The sequence below is a fragment of the Lemur catta genome, chromosome 22 (genome assembly GCF_020740605.2).
Source record: "Lemur catta isolate mLemCat1 chromosome 22, mLemCat1.pri, whole genome shotgun sequence".
Taxonomy (NCBI): Eukaryota; Metazoa; Chordata; class Mammalia; order Primates; family Lemuridae; genus Lemur; species Lemur catta.
In genome coordinates this window covers 7,814,264-7,832,687 of record NC_059149.1, presented here as the reverse complement: position 1 = coordinate 7,832,687, position 18,424 = coordinate 7,814,264, and the positions used below count along the sequence as shown (strand labels likewise).

The window sequence follows — 18,424 nt, the reverse complement described above, 5'->3', positions numbered from 1 at the left end:
ACTCTTTTAGACATCAGGCTAAGCAAAGAATTGATGAATAAGATCTCATCACTTATTTTCCTACATATTAATTTTAGCTATGCTCTTGATGTTATTTATGTCTATTATCTATTTTTGGTGAAAATACTATATAATGGTCTGCTACTGCTCATATCTTTCCAACTCTGCATTCAATAATCTTGCATCTGTTACTTGAAATCAGCTACCATGTAAGTATTTACAGGAATGCATGCGGCAAATGCCACAAATCAGGGGCTAAATCAGGTTTTGTTGATTGTCTTGGTACAGATGCTGAAAATGTTTTAAGTTAATGAATATACTTGTACAAGGGTGAGAAATAATTCAACAGTAGATAATATAGCAGTTTTAATGATAATAAATTTACTTGGAAAAGAGCAAATTAGAATAGAACTCCATTTATCAAATCATGGTTGACTCATACATTTGGTTAACTACAAAATTAACAAAAGCATTCTGGAAGAATCAATTAGCTATTTGGATTTATAGTAGAGGGTATTGTATATTTTATTATCATTCACAAGGATGTACACATCCTTCATGTCAGTAACATTTAATGAGTTTAAGTACATATACATGTCTGTTTTTTATTTGGAGACCCAGCTGTTTACCAGGACTACATTTACCAGGATGCTACTCCTTTATGAAATTTCCCTCTTCATCTCTAGAATATATCTTGATTCCTTTATCTGATGTCTAAATACATGTTTTATTTTTTCCTTTATCTGATATTACTACAGTTATTATACAACTAGTTTATGTTGATTCATGTTTGTATAATTTATCTTTCCCCTTCCTTTTACCTTCAGCCTATCTGAGTCCCTATTATAAAGTATGTCTCCTATAAGCAGGAGTTTATTTTTATTCAATCTAATCTGATGATATTCTTGTCCATTCCATTTAATGTAATTACTGAGACTTGGTTCAACCCTGCTTCTATTCTGCCTACTGGTCTCATTTGTATATGTGTTTTTCCTCTTATTCCCTTTCTTGCTTTATTTTGTATTGATTCTACATTTTTATTATGGCATTTTTTTCTTCTTTATTAAGTTGGAAATTATATACAATGCTTTATTACTAATTTAATGGTTTTATTCAATCTTATAATCCCTCATCTATTATTGATGCTTGAAACATTTTTGAACATTGGGAGGTCATTCAAGCAAGCTCCTTATTGTTAAGCCACTACCTTGCATTTCCTTTTTTTAAAAAAAGTTTTATTGACATATGATTGACATACAAAAAGCTGTACATATTTAATGTACACAATTTGATAAGCTTAGAGATAAGTATACATCTATGAAAACATCACCAGTCTAAACTATATACCATAAACATACAATGGAAGTACAAAGATAAAAAAATATATCCCATGCAAAAAATAAGTTTTAAAAAGACTACAGGACAATATTAAAATCATAAAAATTAGAATTCAAGACTAATAGTATTATTAGAGATAAAAAGGAGAATTGCATAATGATAAAGAGTTAATTCACTAGGAAAAGATAATGATCCTAGAGATATAGCACTAAAATATAAATTCTAAATACGTAACACAATTAACTATCTAAAACAAATAATATAACAATAACAAAGAAAACCCAGTAGTTGGCAATTTCAAGACATCTCTCTAAATAATTGATAGAACAAAGGGAAAAAAAACATTAAGAAGATGTCAAAAACGCTGTTAACAAACTTGACTTAATTGAAATATACATGTTCTACAACTGAAAAATGAACATGCACATTTTTTTCAGTGAGCATAGAACAGTTGCCAAAAGAGATCATAGACTGTACCAGAAGACAATACTTCCAAAAAACTTGAAATTATGGAAATATGTTCTGTTTACAATTAAGAAATCAATAAGAATAAGCTAAAAATATCTAAATATTTGGAATTAAACAACAGGCTTCTAAGTAACCCAAAACTCAGAGTAGAAATCAAAATTAAAATTAGAAAATATTTGACCTGAGCAATAATGAAAACCCAACATATTAAAACTTGTAGAATGCAGCTAAAAAAGTACCTATGGCAAATTTATACCTTTTAAATGCATTAAAAAAGGTTTAAAATCAATGTTTTAAATTTTCATCTCAATAAGCTAGGAAAAGAGCAAATTAATAAAAGCTGTAACTAATGAAATAGAAAACAGAAATGCAATAGAGAAAAACAACAAAGCCAAGAGTTGAACTGGAGAGATTAGTAAATTCGTTAAACAGATAAACTCTTCATAAAACTAATCAGAGAAAAACAAGAATTACTATTACCAGGAATAAAAGAGGTGACATAACTATAGTGTTTATAGAGACGAAAAAAGATATTATGAATAGCTTTATGCCACAAGCCTGACCATTATATGAAATTGATAAAATTTTTTAAAAATGCAATATTTGCACAAAACTGTTGTTAGGTCTGGAGGAGGGCAAATGGGTGGCAAGGCAGGCAACGAAGTGGCTAAAGTGGAGACTGGGAACCAAATTGTAGCTAGGAACCAAACTGCAGCCAGGAACTGTTCCCTGAGGGGAAATGCACACAGTAAGGAGCTCCTAGTGACCTTTAACTGACCTGGGGCTCATTACCATCTAATTAGCATAACACGGATGGAGTTTTTGTGAAGGCTTCTGGAGAAGACACATGTGCAGAAAGGGAAACTTTTACATAATCAATCTGTTGTGTAACCTGTTATGTAATCTGTTATATAACCCTAACCTATCAGTCAACCCAAAGTGGGAAATGGCAACCAATCCCGCTAGGAGAAAGGGTGGGACAAACTAGTGGTGCTTATAAGAGACAGCGTGTGTTCAGGCTTCAGGGTCTTTCTCCACTCTGGAGACTGACCCAGTCCATTCTCTCTGGAAAGTATTTTCACTTTGTGTAGCTTCCTTCTTTATTTTCATTCTTTCTTTTATGTGATAAACTGTATAAAATCGCTCTGTCTTTGTGATCACTTTGTCATTGGCTTGACTAGACCAGTACTCACTCTTGACACTGGGAACCTGGTGACCAGGGTACATTCAGATGAACCTAATACTATCACAAAAATAAATGGAAAATTTGAATAGTCCTCTATTTGTTAACGAAAGTAAATCTGTAATTTAAAATCTTCCCTCCAAGAAATCTATAGTCCCAAAGTGCTTCATTGGTGAATTCAGCTAAACAGTTAGTTGAAGTTCTAAACAATTTTACACAAACTCTTTCAGAAAAGGAAAATGAGAGAATCTTTTTCTAATTCATTTTATCAATCCTCTTACCAAACTCTGAAAAGGGCTAATCTTTGCTCCTAAGAACAGAACTCAAGCTCTCTGCGTCCTTCAGAAGCAGCCTGTCTTCTGGGCTTGACCCTGTGGGCCACCCAGCCAAGGGCCAAGGCAAAAGTGAGGGATAGAGGGAGAGGCCCGGATGGGAAGGTATAATCCCTGAAGCAAACACAGTGTCCCCACAGAAGCCCAGGCCGCGGTCATGAGGAAGATGAGGAGGGCCAACATCTGGATTTACTAAACTACCTGCAGCCAGCCAAGCCCGTTGAGCAGGAAAAGGAGAAGGAACATGGCCCACTGTCCACAGCTGGTCCTAAGTAAGGCTCAGCAAAGACCTGATGCATCTGGGGCCCCAGGCAGTCAACCAAAAGGGGGTGTCATGGGGGAAGGGGCGAGAGCAAGAGTGGGAAGAGCTCAGGGACTCAAGTGGGGATGGAGATTCCTGAGTTTGGATGTTTTCTGTTAAGGGCCTTGAAGTGGCAGAACTGCAGCTCTAGGGGCTGCATTCTGAGGGAGAGAAGGGGAGAGAAAAACAGACACGCAGGCACATAAACTGGTCTTCACTTGGTTTATTGTTTCCTTCAGCTGTGACCACAGGAGGAAAAGCAGAATTTTCATTTCTCCGTGTCCATTGCCTTCCAAGGGAATTACTAGTCACTGTGGAAGAAAACAAAAGCACGCATGCTCAAGGTACTGATAGCAACTTCTTTTCCACTGCAGTGCGTACAAATAGTTGGGGTACTGCCACGTGAAAAATTCATTTTTCAAAAAAACGAATTCTTGAAAGAATAGTAAAGTTTCCTTATGAAATTATTTGGCCATGAGTAACTTATATAAGTCATGATTCTCTATGATTTTTGAGGAAACAAAATATTTAATCAATCAGAAGCACTTCCAAATGAGAAAATTTAACATTTTTTCATATTTAATGAAATATTTATCAATATAACAATATCTTTATTTTTTTAGCAATTAAAATCCATATTAACTTTATTTTTTTTCCTTTCCTTAGAGCCAATTATTTTTGGTTTTCCATGTTGTAAAAATTGTTTTGGGCTCTTGAAAACTCATGGCTTTGAAGCATTGTGCTACAATGCCTAATGGATAAAATGGCCCTGATTATGAATTTGCCTTAAAACTGACACATATCTTTTTAGGTGCAACTCTTTCATTCCATTCTATCAACAAGAATATGTTCTCAACAAATGTAAGAGAACTTTACTAAACAGAAGAAAAAAACAGCCTAAGTTGTTCAAATACTCATTAGTAACAAGGTTAAGTAAAGATTGGTAGGTTACTTATTGGTATAGTACTTTAGCAATTCATCTACCCAATCAATGCTTAGAAATTAATTGTGGATTATGAATTTTACTTTGATTTCAAAAACATATTTATTTTAAGAGACACTTCCTAATGTACTTACCTACTGCCATGTGTTTGGATGCTTTCCTGTGATTTGGATCTAAATATATAAGGAAATAACATTATAAAGTTGATATAATACAGTGTTTCAAAGTTATATTTATTTTTGTAGAAATTTTTTTTTTTTTTTTTTGAGACAGAGTCTCACTCTGTTGCCTGGGCTAGAGTGCCGTGGCATCAGCCTAGCTCACAGCAACCTCATACTCCTAGGCTCAAGCGATCCTAGTGCCTCAGCCTCCCGAGTACCTGGGACTACAGGCATGTGCCACCATGCCCAGCGAATTTTTTCTATATATTTTTAGTAGTCCAGCTAATTTCTTTCTATTTTTTTTTTTTTTTTTAGTAGAGACAGGGTCTCACTCTTGCTAAGGCTGGTCTTGAACTTCTGAGCTCAAACAATCGTCCTGCCTTGGCCTCCCAGAGTGCTAGGATTACAGGCGTGAGCCATCGCACTGGCCTATTTTTGTGGAAAATTTTACCTCTTTTCTTTGAAAGTTGTGCTAAAAAATATTTGCCAAACTTCTATTTTTATACCAATTATTACCAAAATTCCAAATCAAAATTTATAGGCCTCTTTTTAATTCTTTATATCCACAGATTCCTTAACCCCCAAGTAAAATAAAGGGAGAAGGAAAAGAAGGAATTGAAGATAAATTAATCAAGATTAATTCACAGATAAGACAATACCGGTTAGTGAGATTAGTGAGAGAATTCAGTGATAACAGTGACATAATTTTACCCCTCCCATCCTTTCCCTACCCCTGCTATTTTATGCCTTCAAAACTTATAGTTGATTTTTCCTGTTACTCTGGCCATAAAACATTGGTATTTAATATAATTAGTTCTCCCCAAAACCAATAAAAGGAATTGTATATATAGACTGTGAGTCTACTGACATACACACCCATTAGATTTGTGGCTTTTAAAATTATTCTTTTTTTTTTTCTTTCAGCTCTTCATGGGGGTACAAAAACTCAGGTTATACACATTGTCCATGTCCCTCCCATCCCCTTGAGTCAGAGCCTCAGGCATGTCCATTCTCCAGACAGTGCGCCTGGCACTCACCATGTAGTCAAACCTCCATCCCATCCCCCCACCCCCCACTTCCCCAGGTCAGCACCTTCAAGCATGACCATTCCCTAGACAGTGCGCAACGCACTCATCATGTAGGCATACACCCATCCCCTGCCCCCACCCCCTGTCTCAGTCTGATATCCAATTGGTATCCTTCCCCGATGCGCATTTAGGTGATGATCAGGGAAACCAATTTTCTGGTGAGTACATGTGATGCTTGTTTTTCCATTCTTTGCATACTTCACTTAATATAATGGGTTCCAACTCTCTCTAGGAGAACCAAAGAGATGTTGTATCACCGTTATTTCTTATAGCTGAGTAATACCCCATGGTATACATATACCACAGTTTACTAATCCATTCGTGGATTGATGGGCATTTGGGTTGTTTCCACATCTTTGCCATTGTGAATTGTGCTGCTATAAACATTCGAGTACAGGTGTCTTTGTTATAGAATGACTTTTGTTCCTCTGGGTAGATGCTCAATAATGGGATTGCTGGATCGAATGGTAGGTCTACTTGAATCTGTTTAAGGTATCTCCATAATGCTTTCCACAGGGGTTGCACTAGTTTGCAGTCCCACCAGCAGTGTATGAGTGTTCCTGTCTCTCCGCATCCACGCCAACATGTATTGTTTTGGGACTTTTTGATAAAGGCCATTCTCACCGGAGTTAAGTGGTATCTCATTGTGCTTTTGATTTGCATTTCCCTGATGATTAGGGACATTGAGCATTTTTTCATATGTTTGTTAGGCATTCTTATACCTTCTTTTGAAAAATTTCTATTCATGTCATTTGCCCACTTTTTGATAGAATGTTTGATTTTTTCTTGCTGATTTTCCTGAGTTCTCAATAGATTCTTGTTATCAGTCTTTTATCTGATGCGAAATTTTTTTCCCATTCTGTAGACTGTCTGTTTATTTTTGTGACTGTTTCTTTGGCTGTGCAGAAGCTTTTTAATTTAATCAGGTCCCATTCGTTTATTTTTGTTGTTGCTGTGATTGCCTTAGGAGTTTTCTTCATAAATTCTTTGCCTAGACCAATGTCTGTAAGAGTCTTTCCTACATTTTCTTCTAGAATTCTAATTGTTTCCCATTTAAGGTTTAAATCTGTTATCCACCATGATTTGATTTTTGTGAGAGGTGAAATCTGTGGGTCCTGTTTTAGTCTTCTACATGTGGCTATCCAGTTTTCCCAGCACCATTTATTGAATAGGGACTCTTGTCCCCAGAGTATGTTTTTGTCTATTTTGTCAAAGATTAGATGGCTATATGAGGATGGTTTTATATTTGGATTTTCTGTTCTGTTACACTAGTCTGTGTCCCTGCACTTGTGCCAATACCAGGCAGTTTTAAGAACCACAGCCTTGTAGTATAGTTTGAAGTCTGGCAAATTAATACCTGCCATTTTGTTTTTATTGCTTAAAATTGCTTTTGCTATATGGGGTCTTCTCTGATTCCATACAAAGTGTATAATTATTTTCTCTAAATCTGTGAAAAATGATGTTGGTAATTTAATAGGAATTGCATTGAATATATAGATTACTTTGGGTAGTATAGACATTTTAACAATGTTAATTCTTCCAATCCATGAGCATGGTATGGATTTCCACTTATTTACGTGTTCTGTAATTTCCTTCCTTAGCGTTTCATAGTTCTTTTTATAAAGGTCCTTTACCTCTTTAGTTAAATATATTCCTAGATATTTTGTTTTCTTTGTTGCTATCTTGAAAGGTATTGAGTCCTTAATTTGGTTCTCCAATTTAATGGTATTGGCATATATGAATGCCTCTGATTTGTGTGTATTGATTTTGTAACCTGAGACTTTACTGAATTCATTAATTAATTCCAGGAGTCTCTTAGTTGAGTCCTTGGGGTTTTCCAGATACAACATCATGTCATCAGCGAAGAGTGAGAGTTTGATCTCTTCTATCCCCATTTGGACACCCTTGATTCTGCTCTCTTGTCTGATAGCTCTCACAAGGACTTCCAATACTATGTTGAAAAGTAATGGGGACGGTGGGCAGCCTTGTCTGGTTCCAGTTCTGAGTGGGAAAGCTTTCAATTTTTCCCCGTTCAGTATGATGTTGGCTGTGGGTTTGTCATATATGCCTTGTATCATTTTTAGGTAGGTCCCGTTTATGCCTATTTTGTTAAGTGTTCTTATCATAAAACGGTGTTGAATTTTGTCAAATGATTTTTCTGCATCTATTGCGAGGATCATATGATCTTTATTTTTGCTTCTATTTATATGGTGAATTACATTTATAGATTTTCGTATGTTGAACCACCCCTGCATCTCTGGGATGAAGCCTACTTGGTCGTGATGAATTAGTTTTTTAATAAGCACTTGGATACGATTTGCTAGGATTTTGTTGAGAATTTTTGCATCTATGTTCATGAGAGAAATTGGTCTGTAGTTTTCTGTTTTTGTTGCATCCTTTCCTGGTTTTGGTATCAATGTTATATTGGCTTGGTAAAATGTGTTGGGGAGAATTCCATCCTTCTCGATACTGGAGAATAATTTATGTAGGATGGGCACCAGTTCATCTTTGTATGTGTGGTAAAATTCCGGTGTGAACCCATCTGGACCAGGGCTTTTCTTTTTGGGAAGGTTTTTTATTGCTGTTTCAATTCCAGTTCTTGATATTGGTCTATTCAGGAATTCTATTTCTTCCTGATTGAGCTTGGCAAGACTATGTGTTTCTAAAAATTTGTCCATTTCCTCCTCATTTTCCAATTTGTGTGCATAAAGATTTTTGTAAAATTCATAGATGATGTCATGTATCTCTGTGGCATCGGTCGTGATGTCTCCTTTCATGTTGCTGATGGAAGTTATTAGACATTTTTCTTTTCTGCTCTTGGTTAGTCTAGCCAGTGGTGTGTCTATTTCGTTTATCTTTTCAAAGAACCAACTTTTGTGTTTTATTAACTTCCCTTATGGTATTTTCATTGTCCTTTTCATTTAATTCTGATTTGATCTTCATAATTTCTCGACTTCTGCTGGGTTTGGGGTCAGTCTGTTTTTCTTTCTCCAGATCTTTGAGTCTATTCATTAAGTTGTCTATTTGTAAGTTTTCTGTCTTTTTGAAATAGGCATTTATGGAAATGAATTTTCCTCTCAGGACTGCTTTAGTTGTGTCCCATAGATTTTGATAAGTTGTGTGTCTTTGGCATTTAATTCAAAGAATGTTTTGATTTCTGACTTGATTTCTTCCTTTACAAAATAGTTGTTCAGGAGAAGGTTGTTTAGCTTCCATGACTTTGAGTAGGAATGAGAGTTTCTGTTACGGTTCATTATTACTTTAATTCCACTGTGATCTGAGAAGATGCATGGTATGATTTCTATTTTTTTGAATTTTTTAACACATGCTTTATGTCCTAGGATATGGTCAATCTTAGAGAATGTCCCGTGAGCTGATGAGAAGAATGTATATTCAGTGGATTCGGGTAGAATGTCCTGTAGATGTCAGTCAGACCCATTTGTTCTAGCATTCTATTTAAGTCTACTATTTCTCTGCTTATTTTCTGTTTGGAGGATCTGTCCTGTGCTGTCAGTGGGGTATTAAAGTCTCCAGCTATTACAGTATTATTGTCTATCATTTGGTTCAGATCAAGTAGGGTTTGCTTTATGAATCTGGGTGCGTGTAAGTTGGGTGCATATATATTAAGTATGGTTATGTCTTCTTGTTGAATTGTGTCTTTCACCAGTATGTAGTAACCGTCTTTGTCTTTTATTACTTTTGTTGGTTTAAAGACTAAATTATTGGAAATTAAAACTGCCACACTAGCTTTCTTTTGGCTACCATTTGCTTGAAATATCGATTTCCATCCTTTTATTTTCAGTCTAAATGCATCTTTGCAGGTTAGGTGAGTTTCCTGAAGACAGCAGATACTTGGTTTGTGTTTTTTTATCCATTGGCCCAGTCTATGTCTCTTGAGTGGGGAATTCATGCCATTGACATTTATTGAGAGAACTGATAAGTAGGACAGATTTCTGTTCATCTTGTTGGGTAGAACTTCATTGCTATGTTTTCTCCCTTGAGCCATTGTGGTGGCTGGAATTTGCTCTTTAGCTCTTGGGTAGTTTTACATTCGTAGGTCTTCGTTGTGCTGATCTGTGTGTAACTCTCTTTTGAGTACTTCTTGGAGGGGTGGTCTTGTCTTGGGGAATTCCCTCCGTCCTTGTTTATCTGAGAATGTCTTAATTTCTCCTTCATATAGAAGCTTAGCTTAGCTGGGTACAAGATTCTAGGCTGGGCATTATTCTGTTTCAGAAGAGTGAGAATGGGGCCCCAACTTCTTCTTGCTTGTAAAGTTTCAGTTGAGAAATCTGGCGTAATTCTAATGGGCCTCCCTTTGTATGTTACTTGTTTCTTTCTCCTCACAGCTCGAAGAAGGGTCTCTTTAGTGGATATTTTGGTCAGTCTGATGACTATGTGGTGTGGTGTTTTCCTATTTGCTATGAATCTCCCGGGGGTTCTTTGAGCTTCTTGAACCTGTATATCTAGAGTTTTGGCAATGCCTGGGAAATTTTCCTCTATTATGTCTTCAAATAGCTTATCCAGCCCTTGCTTATTATCTTCTTCACCCTCAGGGATGACGATAACTCTCACGTTAGGCTTCTTCACATAATCCCACATTTCTTGTACACTGTGATCTTTTTTCTTATTTCTTTGCTCCATCTCTGTGACTGACTTATTTAATTGGAAAGAGTTATCTTCAATCTCTGAGATTCTTTCTTCTGTTTGGTCTACCCTGTTCTTGAGACTTTCCACTGTGTTTTGTAGCTCCCTGAATAAACTCTTCATTTCTAGGAGTTCAGTTTGGTTTTTCTTCAATATTTCAATGTCTTTAGGGAATATTTCTTCCTAATCCTGGATTTTTTTTGTGGTTGCTTTGCGTTGGTTATCCATTTTTTCTTGTATATTATTCAGCTTATTTATAATCCATAACTGAAATTCTTCCAGTAACATGTTGGTATTTTGAATCTGGTTTGTGTCAATTGGAAGTGAGCTGGTATTTCTCTTTGGGGGCGAGGTTTCCATTTGGATTTTTGTGCTCCCCATATTTTTCCCCTGACCCCTTCCCATCTGGCTCTATCGTTAGATCTTTTCTCACAGCTTTAGTCTGGCTAACAGCACGCCTTGTACTCTGTTCTCAGGCTGTGAAACAATCTAGGTATGTTGCTTCCTTTGTCCAGAGGGGGAGACTGTTGTGTGTTGTTTATAGTTTTTTCTATCTCAGTTGCGGGACTGCTTCTGATAGGTCCACCCCCAGAGGATTGGCTTGACCTGTCCCCGGAGCTCCACGTCTCCGGCGGTGATTCTACACCAACTTCAGTAAGATCCCTGATTGAGTGGGTGTGGTGGTCAGTGGGGAGAACAAGCCGCTTTGATGTGGGGCTGAACCTGCCTCACTCGTTGGTGAGGCGGGTACAGCCATCCCGCACTCTGCTGTCTTAAAATTATTCTTGTCTTTTTGTGTTTACCCAAGGAGTTGGCTGTATAAACATCTTCCACTGGCTTTCCAACAACAAAAAAATAGTAACAATATAAATGTAAAAAGAAAATACACTAAGTGTTATAACAGTAAGGCACCTCAAGTATGTCTGCTTAGCCTATTAAATTTAAATGAAAGAATAGTCAAAGGATACCTTTCGGTGTATGTCAAACACAAGGCTAGACTTAGGGGTTAACACTGCAAATTATAGTCTTCAAATGGTCCTCTGGATGATGGCCTTTTCTCTCCCTCAATCTAGTTGAATACCACTTCTAGGAGAGGAGGCTTATGTGAGTGGCACAGTCTTTGAGGAGAGACAATGTGAGGGGATAACTGGAGTAGTTACAATACTAATTATCTATTGCATGTGTGAAGTTCAAGAGTAATCACTCATTCATTAAATGAGTATTTATTGAGCATTTACTCTGCAAGGTGCTGACTATAAATAAGTGAGCAAACTAAACATGTTCATTACCCTCAAGTGATTTCAAAGTATAAAAGGTGGGTAATGCTTCTAGGTGAGCAAAAGGTTGGGAGAATTGCAGTGTTTGAACATTCTATCACAACTCCCTTGGTGACAGTGACAGTGGAGACAACAAAGAAAATCATATATTTTTTCTCATACTTAGCTTGGAGAAAGTAACTAATGTCTCTAAAAGGGTGACTATGTTAGGAGACATTCAAGAACAATGTATTCTTCTGGAATACCTTCTGAAGGACCTGTCTGAGCCTGTTTTATAGTTAGCTTTTCTTAATAAATAGGAGTACACTCTAAAATAAAATAATGATGGAAAGTGTAGCATAGCGAACCCATACACCAGAAACATAGTTATTATCATTCTCATGGATTATGTACTTTACAGAATTGTAGAGCTATATTTTTATATGAATGGCAGCACAGTTTTGTTTACACCAGCATTACTGCAAACATGTGAGTAATGCATTGCTCTATGGTATTATGATGGCTACATCAGAAGGTGATGGGAATTTTCCAGCTCCATTATGATTTTATGGGACCACCATCGTACATGTGGTCTGTCACTGACTGAAATGTTTTGCAGCACATGACTGTGTAACCCAAGTTGGGTAACTTCTAGGCACTATATAATCATTTTCTTTACTAATTATATATATCATATCTCCTATTAGACTCAGCTATTTTATTCATTGTTTCTTCGGTAGTAGACATCCAGTAAACATTTATTAAATGAAGAAAGGACTAATTTATTAGAAACTAAATTACTATATGTTAGTAGTCTGGTTTTCAGGGCATTGTTTTACCAATTGATGTTGTCCAAACAATATTTAGAAACAAATTGTGAATTATCAATTAATTCTTACTTTTCAACATGTATCTTACAAATATCCCTAACCCACTTACCTGCTGGCATATGTGAGAGTGCTGCCTTCTGATCTGGATCTAAAAAAAAAATGAAAATCCTGTCTCAAGTAAGTACTAAGAAAGCTTGCCGACTACATGGATAAAAGTCAGGCCATTTTATAAGCAGTATTATCTCTTTCACAAGAGGCTACTATATGAAGTGATGGATGTTTTAATTCTCTCGATTGTGGTCATCATGTTACAATGTATACATACATCAACTCATCCTGTTGTGTACCTTAAATATAAACACTTTTTGTCAATCATACCTCAGTGAAGCTAGGGGAAAAAGATAACTGAACCTAGAATGAAAAAGTAGGTTTCCAAAAGGAATGGTGATACTACACACACACACACACACACACACACACACACACACACATACACGAGTGCATGCAAGGAGGTAACTTAACTGAAGAAGGAAGGTTAGAGCTAGATGGCTAAGATCCCTGTGTTATTTAGAGAGAGACTATATGTAATGATTAAATCTAGACATTACATAACATTAACTGTAAATACTAAAATTTAAAGCAAATTACCAAAACAATAAAAACAGAATATAAAAATGTCCAAATAGTTGAAGAGAAAAAAAGAGAGAACATCACAATTAGTAAAATGGATTTTATGAAAATAAAAAAAAAATCATGGTAAATAGGAAAAAAAATAAGATGGCAAATTTCACTCTAAATATGTCATAACATATGAAACATAGAAGCATAATCAACCCCACTACTTCATGCCACATAAAGGCTGTTTATAAGAGACCAATTAAAAGCAAAGACAGACTGAGAAAAAGGGGATGAAAATGATGTACCAGGTAAATGTCATTTTTGAAGAGAAAGTTGGTATAACAATCTGAAACAGTGATAAACTGTATTTAAGATATACATATTAATGATTACAAGAAAATACACCAAGAAAATATAACTAAAATGAACTTTATGTATTTAGTTATTGCCTCAAAATATATAAAGTAGAAATTTCAACAATGAGAGGGAAATCCACAATACAATGAAGACTTTAGTTTGCCTCTCACAGAAAATAAATTACCAGGCAAGAAGAAAAAACAGTAAGTATAAAGATGATTTGAAACAACACAATTAAAAAGTTTGTGTTAGAAACAGTGGAGTATACATATCAAGTATATACTTTTATAAGAATTTATTTTTCTTCTGCTTCCAACATTTAACAGTCTAAATCATACAGACAAGTGTCTTGCAATGAGCTAACAAAATTGGAAGATTATTTTTAAAACAATGAAAATAAATCATATAATCGGAAACTAAAGACCACAATTTATTCATGATTTAAACATGAAATTATATTGGAATTGTCTAATTTTTTAACTGAATGTCAATTCTATTTAAAAACTGAAGAATATAGAGAAAATGACATATAAATGAAAGATTTTAACTTTAAAGGTATGTGTTAGAAAGTAAGAAATACTGAAAATTAATAAATTATTAGAGTCAAGAAAGCTAGAATTAAAATAGAACAGAGGTAAAGAGAGCAGAAATTAGGCAAAAAAGCAAAACTTGATATAAAAAAACAAAGGAAATATAGAGATCTCAACAAAACCAAAAGTTACATTTTTCAAATTACTAAAAAAATAAAAACACATTTGAGAAGACTGCTCATGAAAAAGAACAGTAAGAAAGGAAAAAATGGAAAACAACATAAACTAGAATTAGGAAAAGAAATGCATCTACAGAGAAAGTATAGATATTTAAAATTATATAAAAACCAATACTAGATATGGCACACAAATGCTGCTACATGTAGTATAAATATGTAGGATACAGCAAACTTTCAATACAGACATTCTCTGCATGGAGGAAGGGGTACCATGTTAGAAGGAATTGCAGATGCAAATGTAACGGTTTGTTTCACAAAAGAAACAAGAAAACTATTAACAGTTTATTTTTAGTGATGGACAAAGCTGGATGTTTGTCACCTTGTTCTCTGTCTTAGTGTTTGAATTATTTCTTTAAAAATAAAAATGTTGTAGGCTAAATTATAAATTTGCTTTCTGAAAACTTTATCCGGAGGATATTTTTTAAATTATTCCTTAAATGTGGCAGCAATGTAATTGAAATATTTCAGCTGTGGTAGGGCACAGAAAACTCCATTTTTTTTCTTTTTTTTTTAATTTCAGCTTATTATGGGGGTACAAAAGTTCAGGTTATATAAAACTCCATTTTTAATAAATATTTCTAGTACCTCTTTTGTAGGTGACAGATCACCCTTTGATAACCTCTAGGGTATTTCAAAGCAATAGATATGGACATATTTGAGTCCTTCCTCTCTCAGTTAGCAGTAAAATGACTTTGAAAGATTATTTAAACTACACTTCGAAATCTTTGCATCTTTTAAATGGGGATAGTCACAACCATCTCACAAAATTAAATGACATATAGATGTAATACTCAAAATCCCGGGAAAATGTAAAGTATTGTTGCTGCTCATGATATGGCCTTACACATGACTAGATTCAAACGGTACTAAAGTTTAACTTCAGAACACAAATTCAATTTACTTGCTGCTTAGGGATTCCTCTTCCGTAGTGAACCTCTTTTTCAAACGATTCCATGCCAAAGCTACCATGGTTGTTACAATGAGAACAGGAAGAAAAATGTAGAAACCTAGAAGCCAGGTTTTTTTAGTTTTCATTGAAGCTCTTTCCATGATTGAACCTAAAAATAACAATATGTTAAAAATCAAAAAATTAAACTTTCTACTTTTATTTTCAAGTTGTAACAAATTCATTAAAATGTTCTTAATTTTTATTACTATTCAGGGAACATAGAAAATAATTATGAAGACATAATCCTTGGGACTATCTCTATAAACTTTCACTCTAAAAGCTTGGAAATCAGGTTCTAAAAAGTTCAAAAGTATTCTGTATTTTATAGCAACTATAGAAAATTCTAACATTTTAAGTGGGGGCAAAAAGGTTCAATGATACATAATGTGGAATTGTGTAAATGAAAGGTTATCCAAATTTGCATTGTCACAAGTTGTATTATCAAAGGATTTCACTGAATTTGTGTATATCCTATTTTCCTTTAATAGATTGTAGGCTTTGACATTAAGGATCTATGGTTTATCATTGCGGTGCTACTAAAAGGACGCTGGCATAAAAATCAGAAGACTTGATTCCTAATCCTAATTCTACCAGTTGTTAGCACTGGGCATATAGACCTAAACATATTCTCTAAAACTCCATGAGGAGGACTGTTTTTTTTTTTTTGCTCACTGCATCTTAGAAACTACACCAGCAACTGGCATATATTGAGTTCAATAAATATTTGCTAACTCAACGAATGAATGAACGAATGAATGACAAAAACTAAAGTCATGGTGAACAAACACAACATTGTGCCAGCATCCCTTCTGTCATGTCTTAAGCAGCAATTTAATAGATTTTTATTATTTAATCTACAAACTCTTTCAGAGTAAAATCTTGTCTTCTATTTCATTTCTTCCGTAATAGAAAAATAGTAACAGAACTAGCCACAGAGTAAATGTTATTTGTTTAGACTGAAATCACAGGATCAATCACAAAAGTGGAGAAAGGTTGACAACTATTCTAAAAGAAAATGTCAATGGTATTAGTAAAGAGAAATTAAATATTCTGTTTCAATCATGGTATTTTAATATTAGAAAAGAGAAAAATTAAGAAAGCATATTTGGTTTCCATTTTTTGAGAGAATTCTATTTACCTTCCTTTTCACTACATATATTTCTCTCTTTTTAAGTGGCAAAAATCTAACTTTTTTAGTGAAGATAAACAATTAGAGAATTTTATTAAATGAATTTCTAAAGAGATAGATACTTGCCCCGTCCCTCAGGAACTAGAAGAGATCCCCTGGGATGTAATTGACAATTTGGAGGCAAGTAGCCATCAGTACAATTGCATTGCTTCTGGGAATTGCACACCTAGGGTCATTTAAAAAAAATAAATGATTATTTTAAAGTACCTTCTCAGAGAAAGTAAAATTATGAGATGGATCATCAGACTTACTTTTGTATAGTATCCTGGTATAATTTTGATAATTTAGAGAGATAACCCCACATATAAAATGCTTGGTTTCTTAGATTAAAATATACCCAAAAACCAGCAAGAACAAAAGGAGCTATAAAGTGAGGATCACGATATTTGCATCAAGCAAATTTAACACCTTCAAATGTTTACTTGAAAATATAATGTACAATTTCAAAAATGCATACTTAAATTCTAATAAACATGGGACTCCCCTCCTCACCGGTGTCCTGGACCCATCTAGTACCAGCTCCCAGAGCTGAACTGTGTGCATCTCTTTCCACCTCCACATTCAGTGACTTCATGTTGGTGGCTTGAAGTATGTGCTCTACTAATGAGGCTTTTACCCTCCCCAGGCTAGATGCTAAACATTTACTAGCTTAATAATGCCCTTAACCAGGATGAGTTTTGTTTTGTTTGCTTTTGTTTTGTCGATGGAAAACCCAACCTGTAAAACATTTCAAAGAGGTTTATTTCCGCCAATGTGAGTGGCCACAGCCTGATGGAAACACAGACTCAAAAGCTTTGAGTAAGTGACTCTAAGGCAGTGAGAATGTAAACTGTTTTATACATTTCAGGGAAGCAGAAGTTACAGGCAAAGTCATAAATCAATACCTGGAGGTTACAGATTGATTTGGCCTAAAAAGGTGGGATATCTTGAAGCAGGTCATAGGTGGATGCAGAGATTCTCAATTTGCAATTGGTGGAAGAAGTAAGGCTTTGTCTAAAAACTTGAAGCTAGCAGAAAGCAATGTTTCAGTTAAGATAAAGAAATCTGGTAATCATCATGTGATGCTATGTCAGAGCCAGATTATGGGAGCAAGCCACAATATATTGGGTCAAAGTGACATGTTGAGCAAAATTGATGGTCTACAGATGCGACTTAACCATTGCCTGGCATGGCCTTAGGTCTTATTCATAATTTGGTATCTTACTGCCAAAAAGAGTCTGCTCTGTCAGTTTTATGATCTCTGTTTCAACATTTATGCTGGTCAGTTGTTGTTTATAAACTGAAAAATGCAGGGGGTATAATGAGGTGTGTTTCACCTCTTGTCCTGTCACGGCAAGGTTCTCAGTTTTAAGATTTCTCTGGGGTCCCCTTAGACAAGAGGGGGTCTGTTCAGTCATTTGCAGGAGCTTAGGATTTTATTTTTAATTTACAGTTTTATTTTTAAGCAAAAGATTTTGTATTCCAAGAGAGCATCAGATACATAGATATGGCATGACACCAGGAACTGATGGTATGGTATTTTTTTTCTGTGCTGACGAAAAAAAAAATCACCAGTCTAGAGTTTGGAATCTTGTGAAATTATCTTTCAATAATGAGAAAGAAATAAATACTTCCTCAGGCAAACAAAAATTTAGAGCATTTATCAACCAATAAACCTGCTTTTCAAAGACATATTAAAAGAAGTTTTTCAGAGAAAATGAAAATTACATAGGTCAGAAAATCTGATTTATATAAAGAAAAGAAAAGCCTTAGGGAAAGAATAAAGTTAAACTAAAAACTGTTTCTTTTTTATTCTTAATTGATCTAAAAGATAATACTTTGTTCAGATGGTTTTACTACTGAATTCTACCAAGCCTTTAAGAAAGAAATCATACCAACTTTCTACAATTTATTTCAGAACACAGAAGTAGCAGAATGTTTCCTAATTCATTCTATCAAGCCAGCATTACTCTAATACCAAAATCAAAGAAAGATATTATAAGAAATAGATACTACAGA

General features: G+C 34.9%; 1 protein-coding gene across 2 annotated transcripts in view; it reads right to left on the bottom strand.

Moving 5' to 3' along the window:
* Positions 1-3,830: 3,830 nt before the first annotated feature.
* The window catches only part of LOC123626630 (disintegrin and metalloproteinase domain-containing protein 32-like), a 96,973-nt gene continuing 82,379 nt past the window's right edge, over positions 3,831-18,424 (bottom strand). For both annotated transcript variants that reach the window (XM_045535776.1, XM_045535777.1), the window contains exons 12-16: positions 16,493-16,592; positions 15,190-15,346; positions 12,654-12,692; positions 4,700-4,738; positions 3,831-3,933 (exon numbers count right to left, since the gene is read on the bottom strand). In XM_045535776.1, coding sequence (XP_045391732.1) covers positions 3,927-3,933; positions 4,700-4,738; positions 12,654-12,692; positions 15,190-15,346; positions 16,493-16,592 — 342 coding nt within the window. In that variant the 3' untranslated portion in view covers positions 3,831-3,926. The remainder of the gene's footprint in view (positions 3,934-4,699; positions 4,739-12,653; positions 12,693-15,189; positions 15,347-16,492; positions 16,593-18,424) is intronic.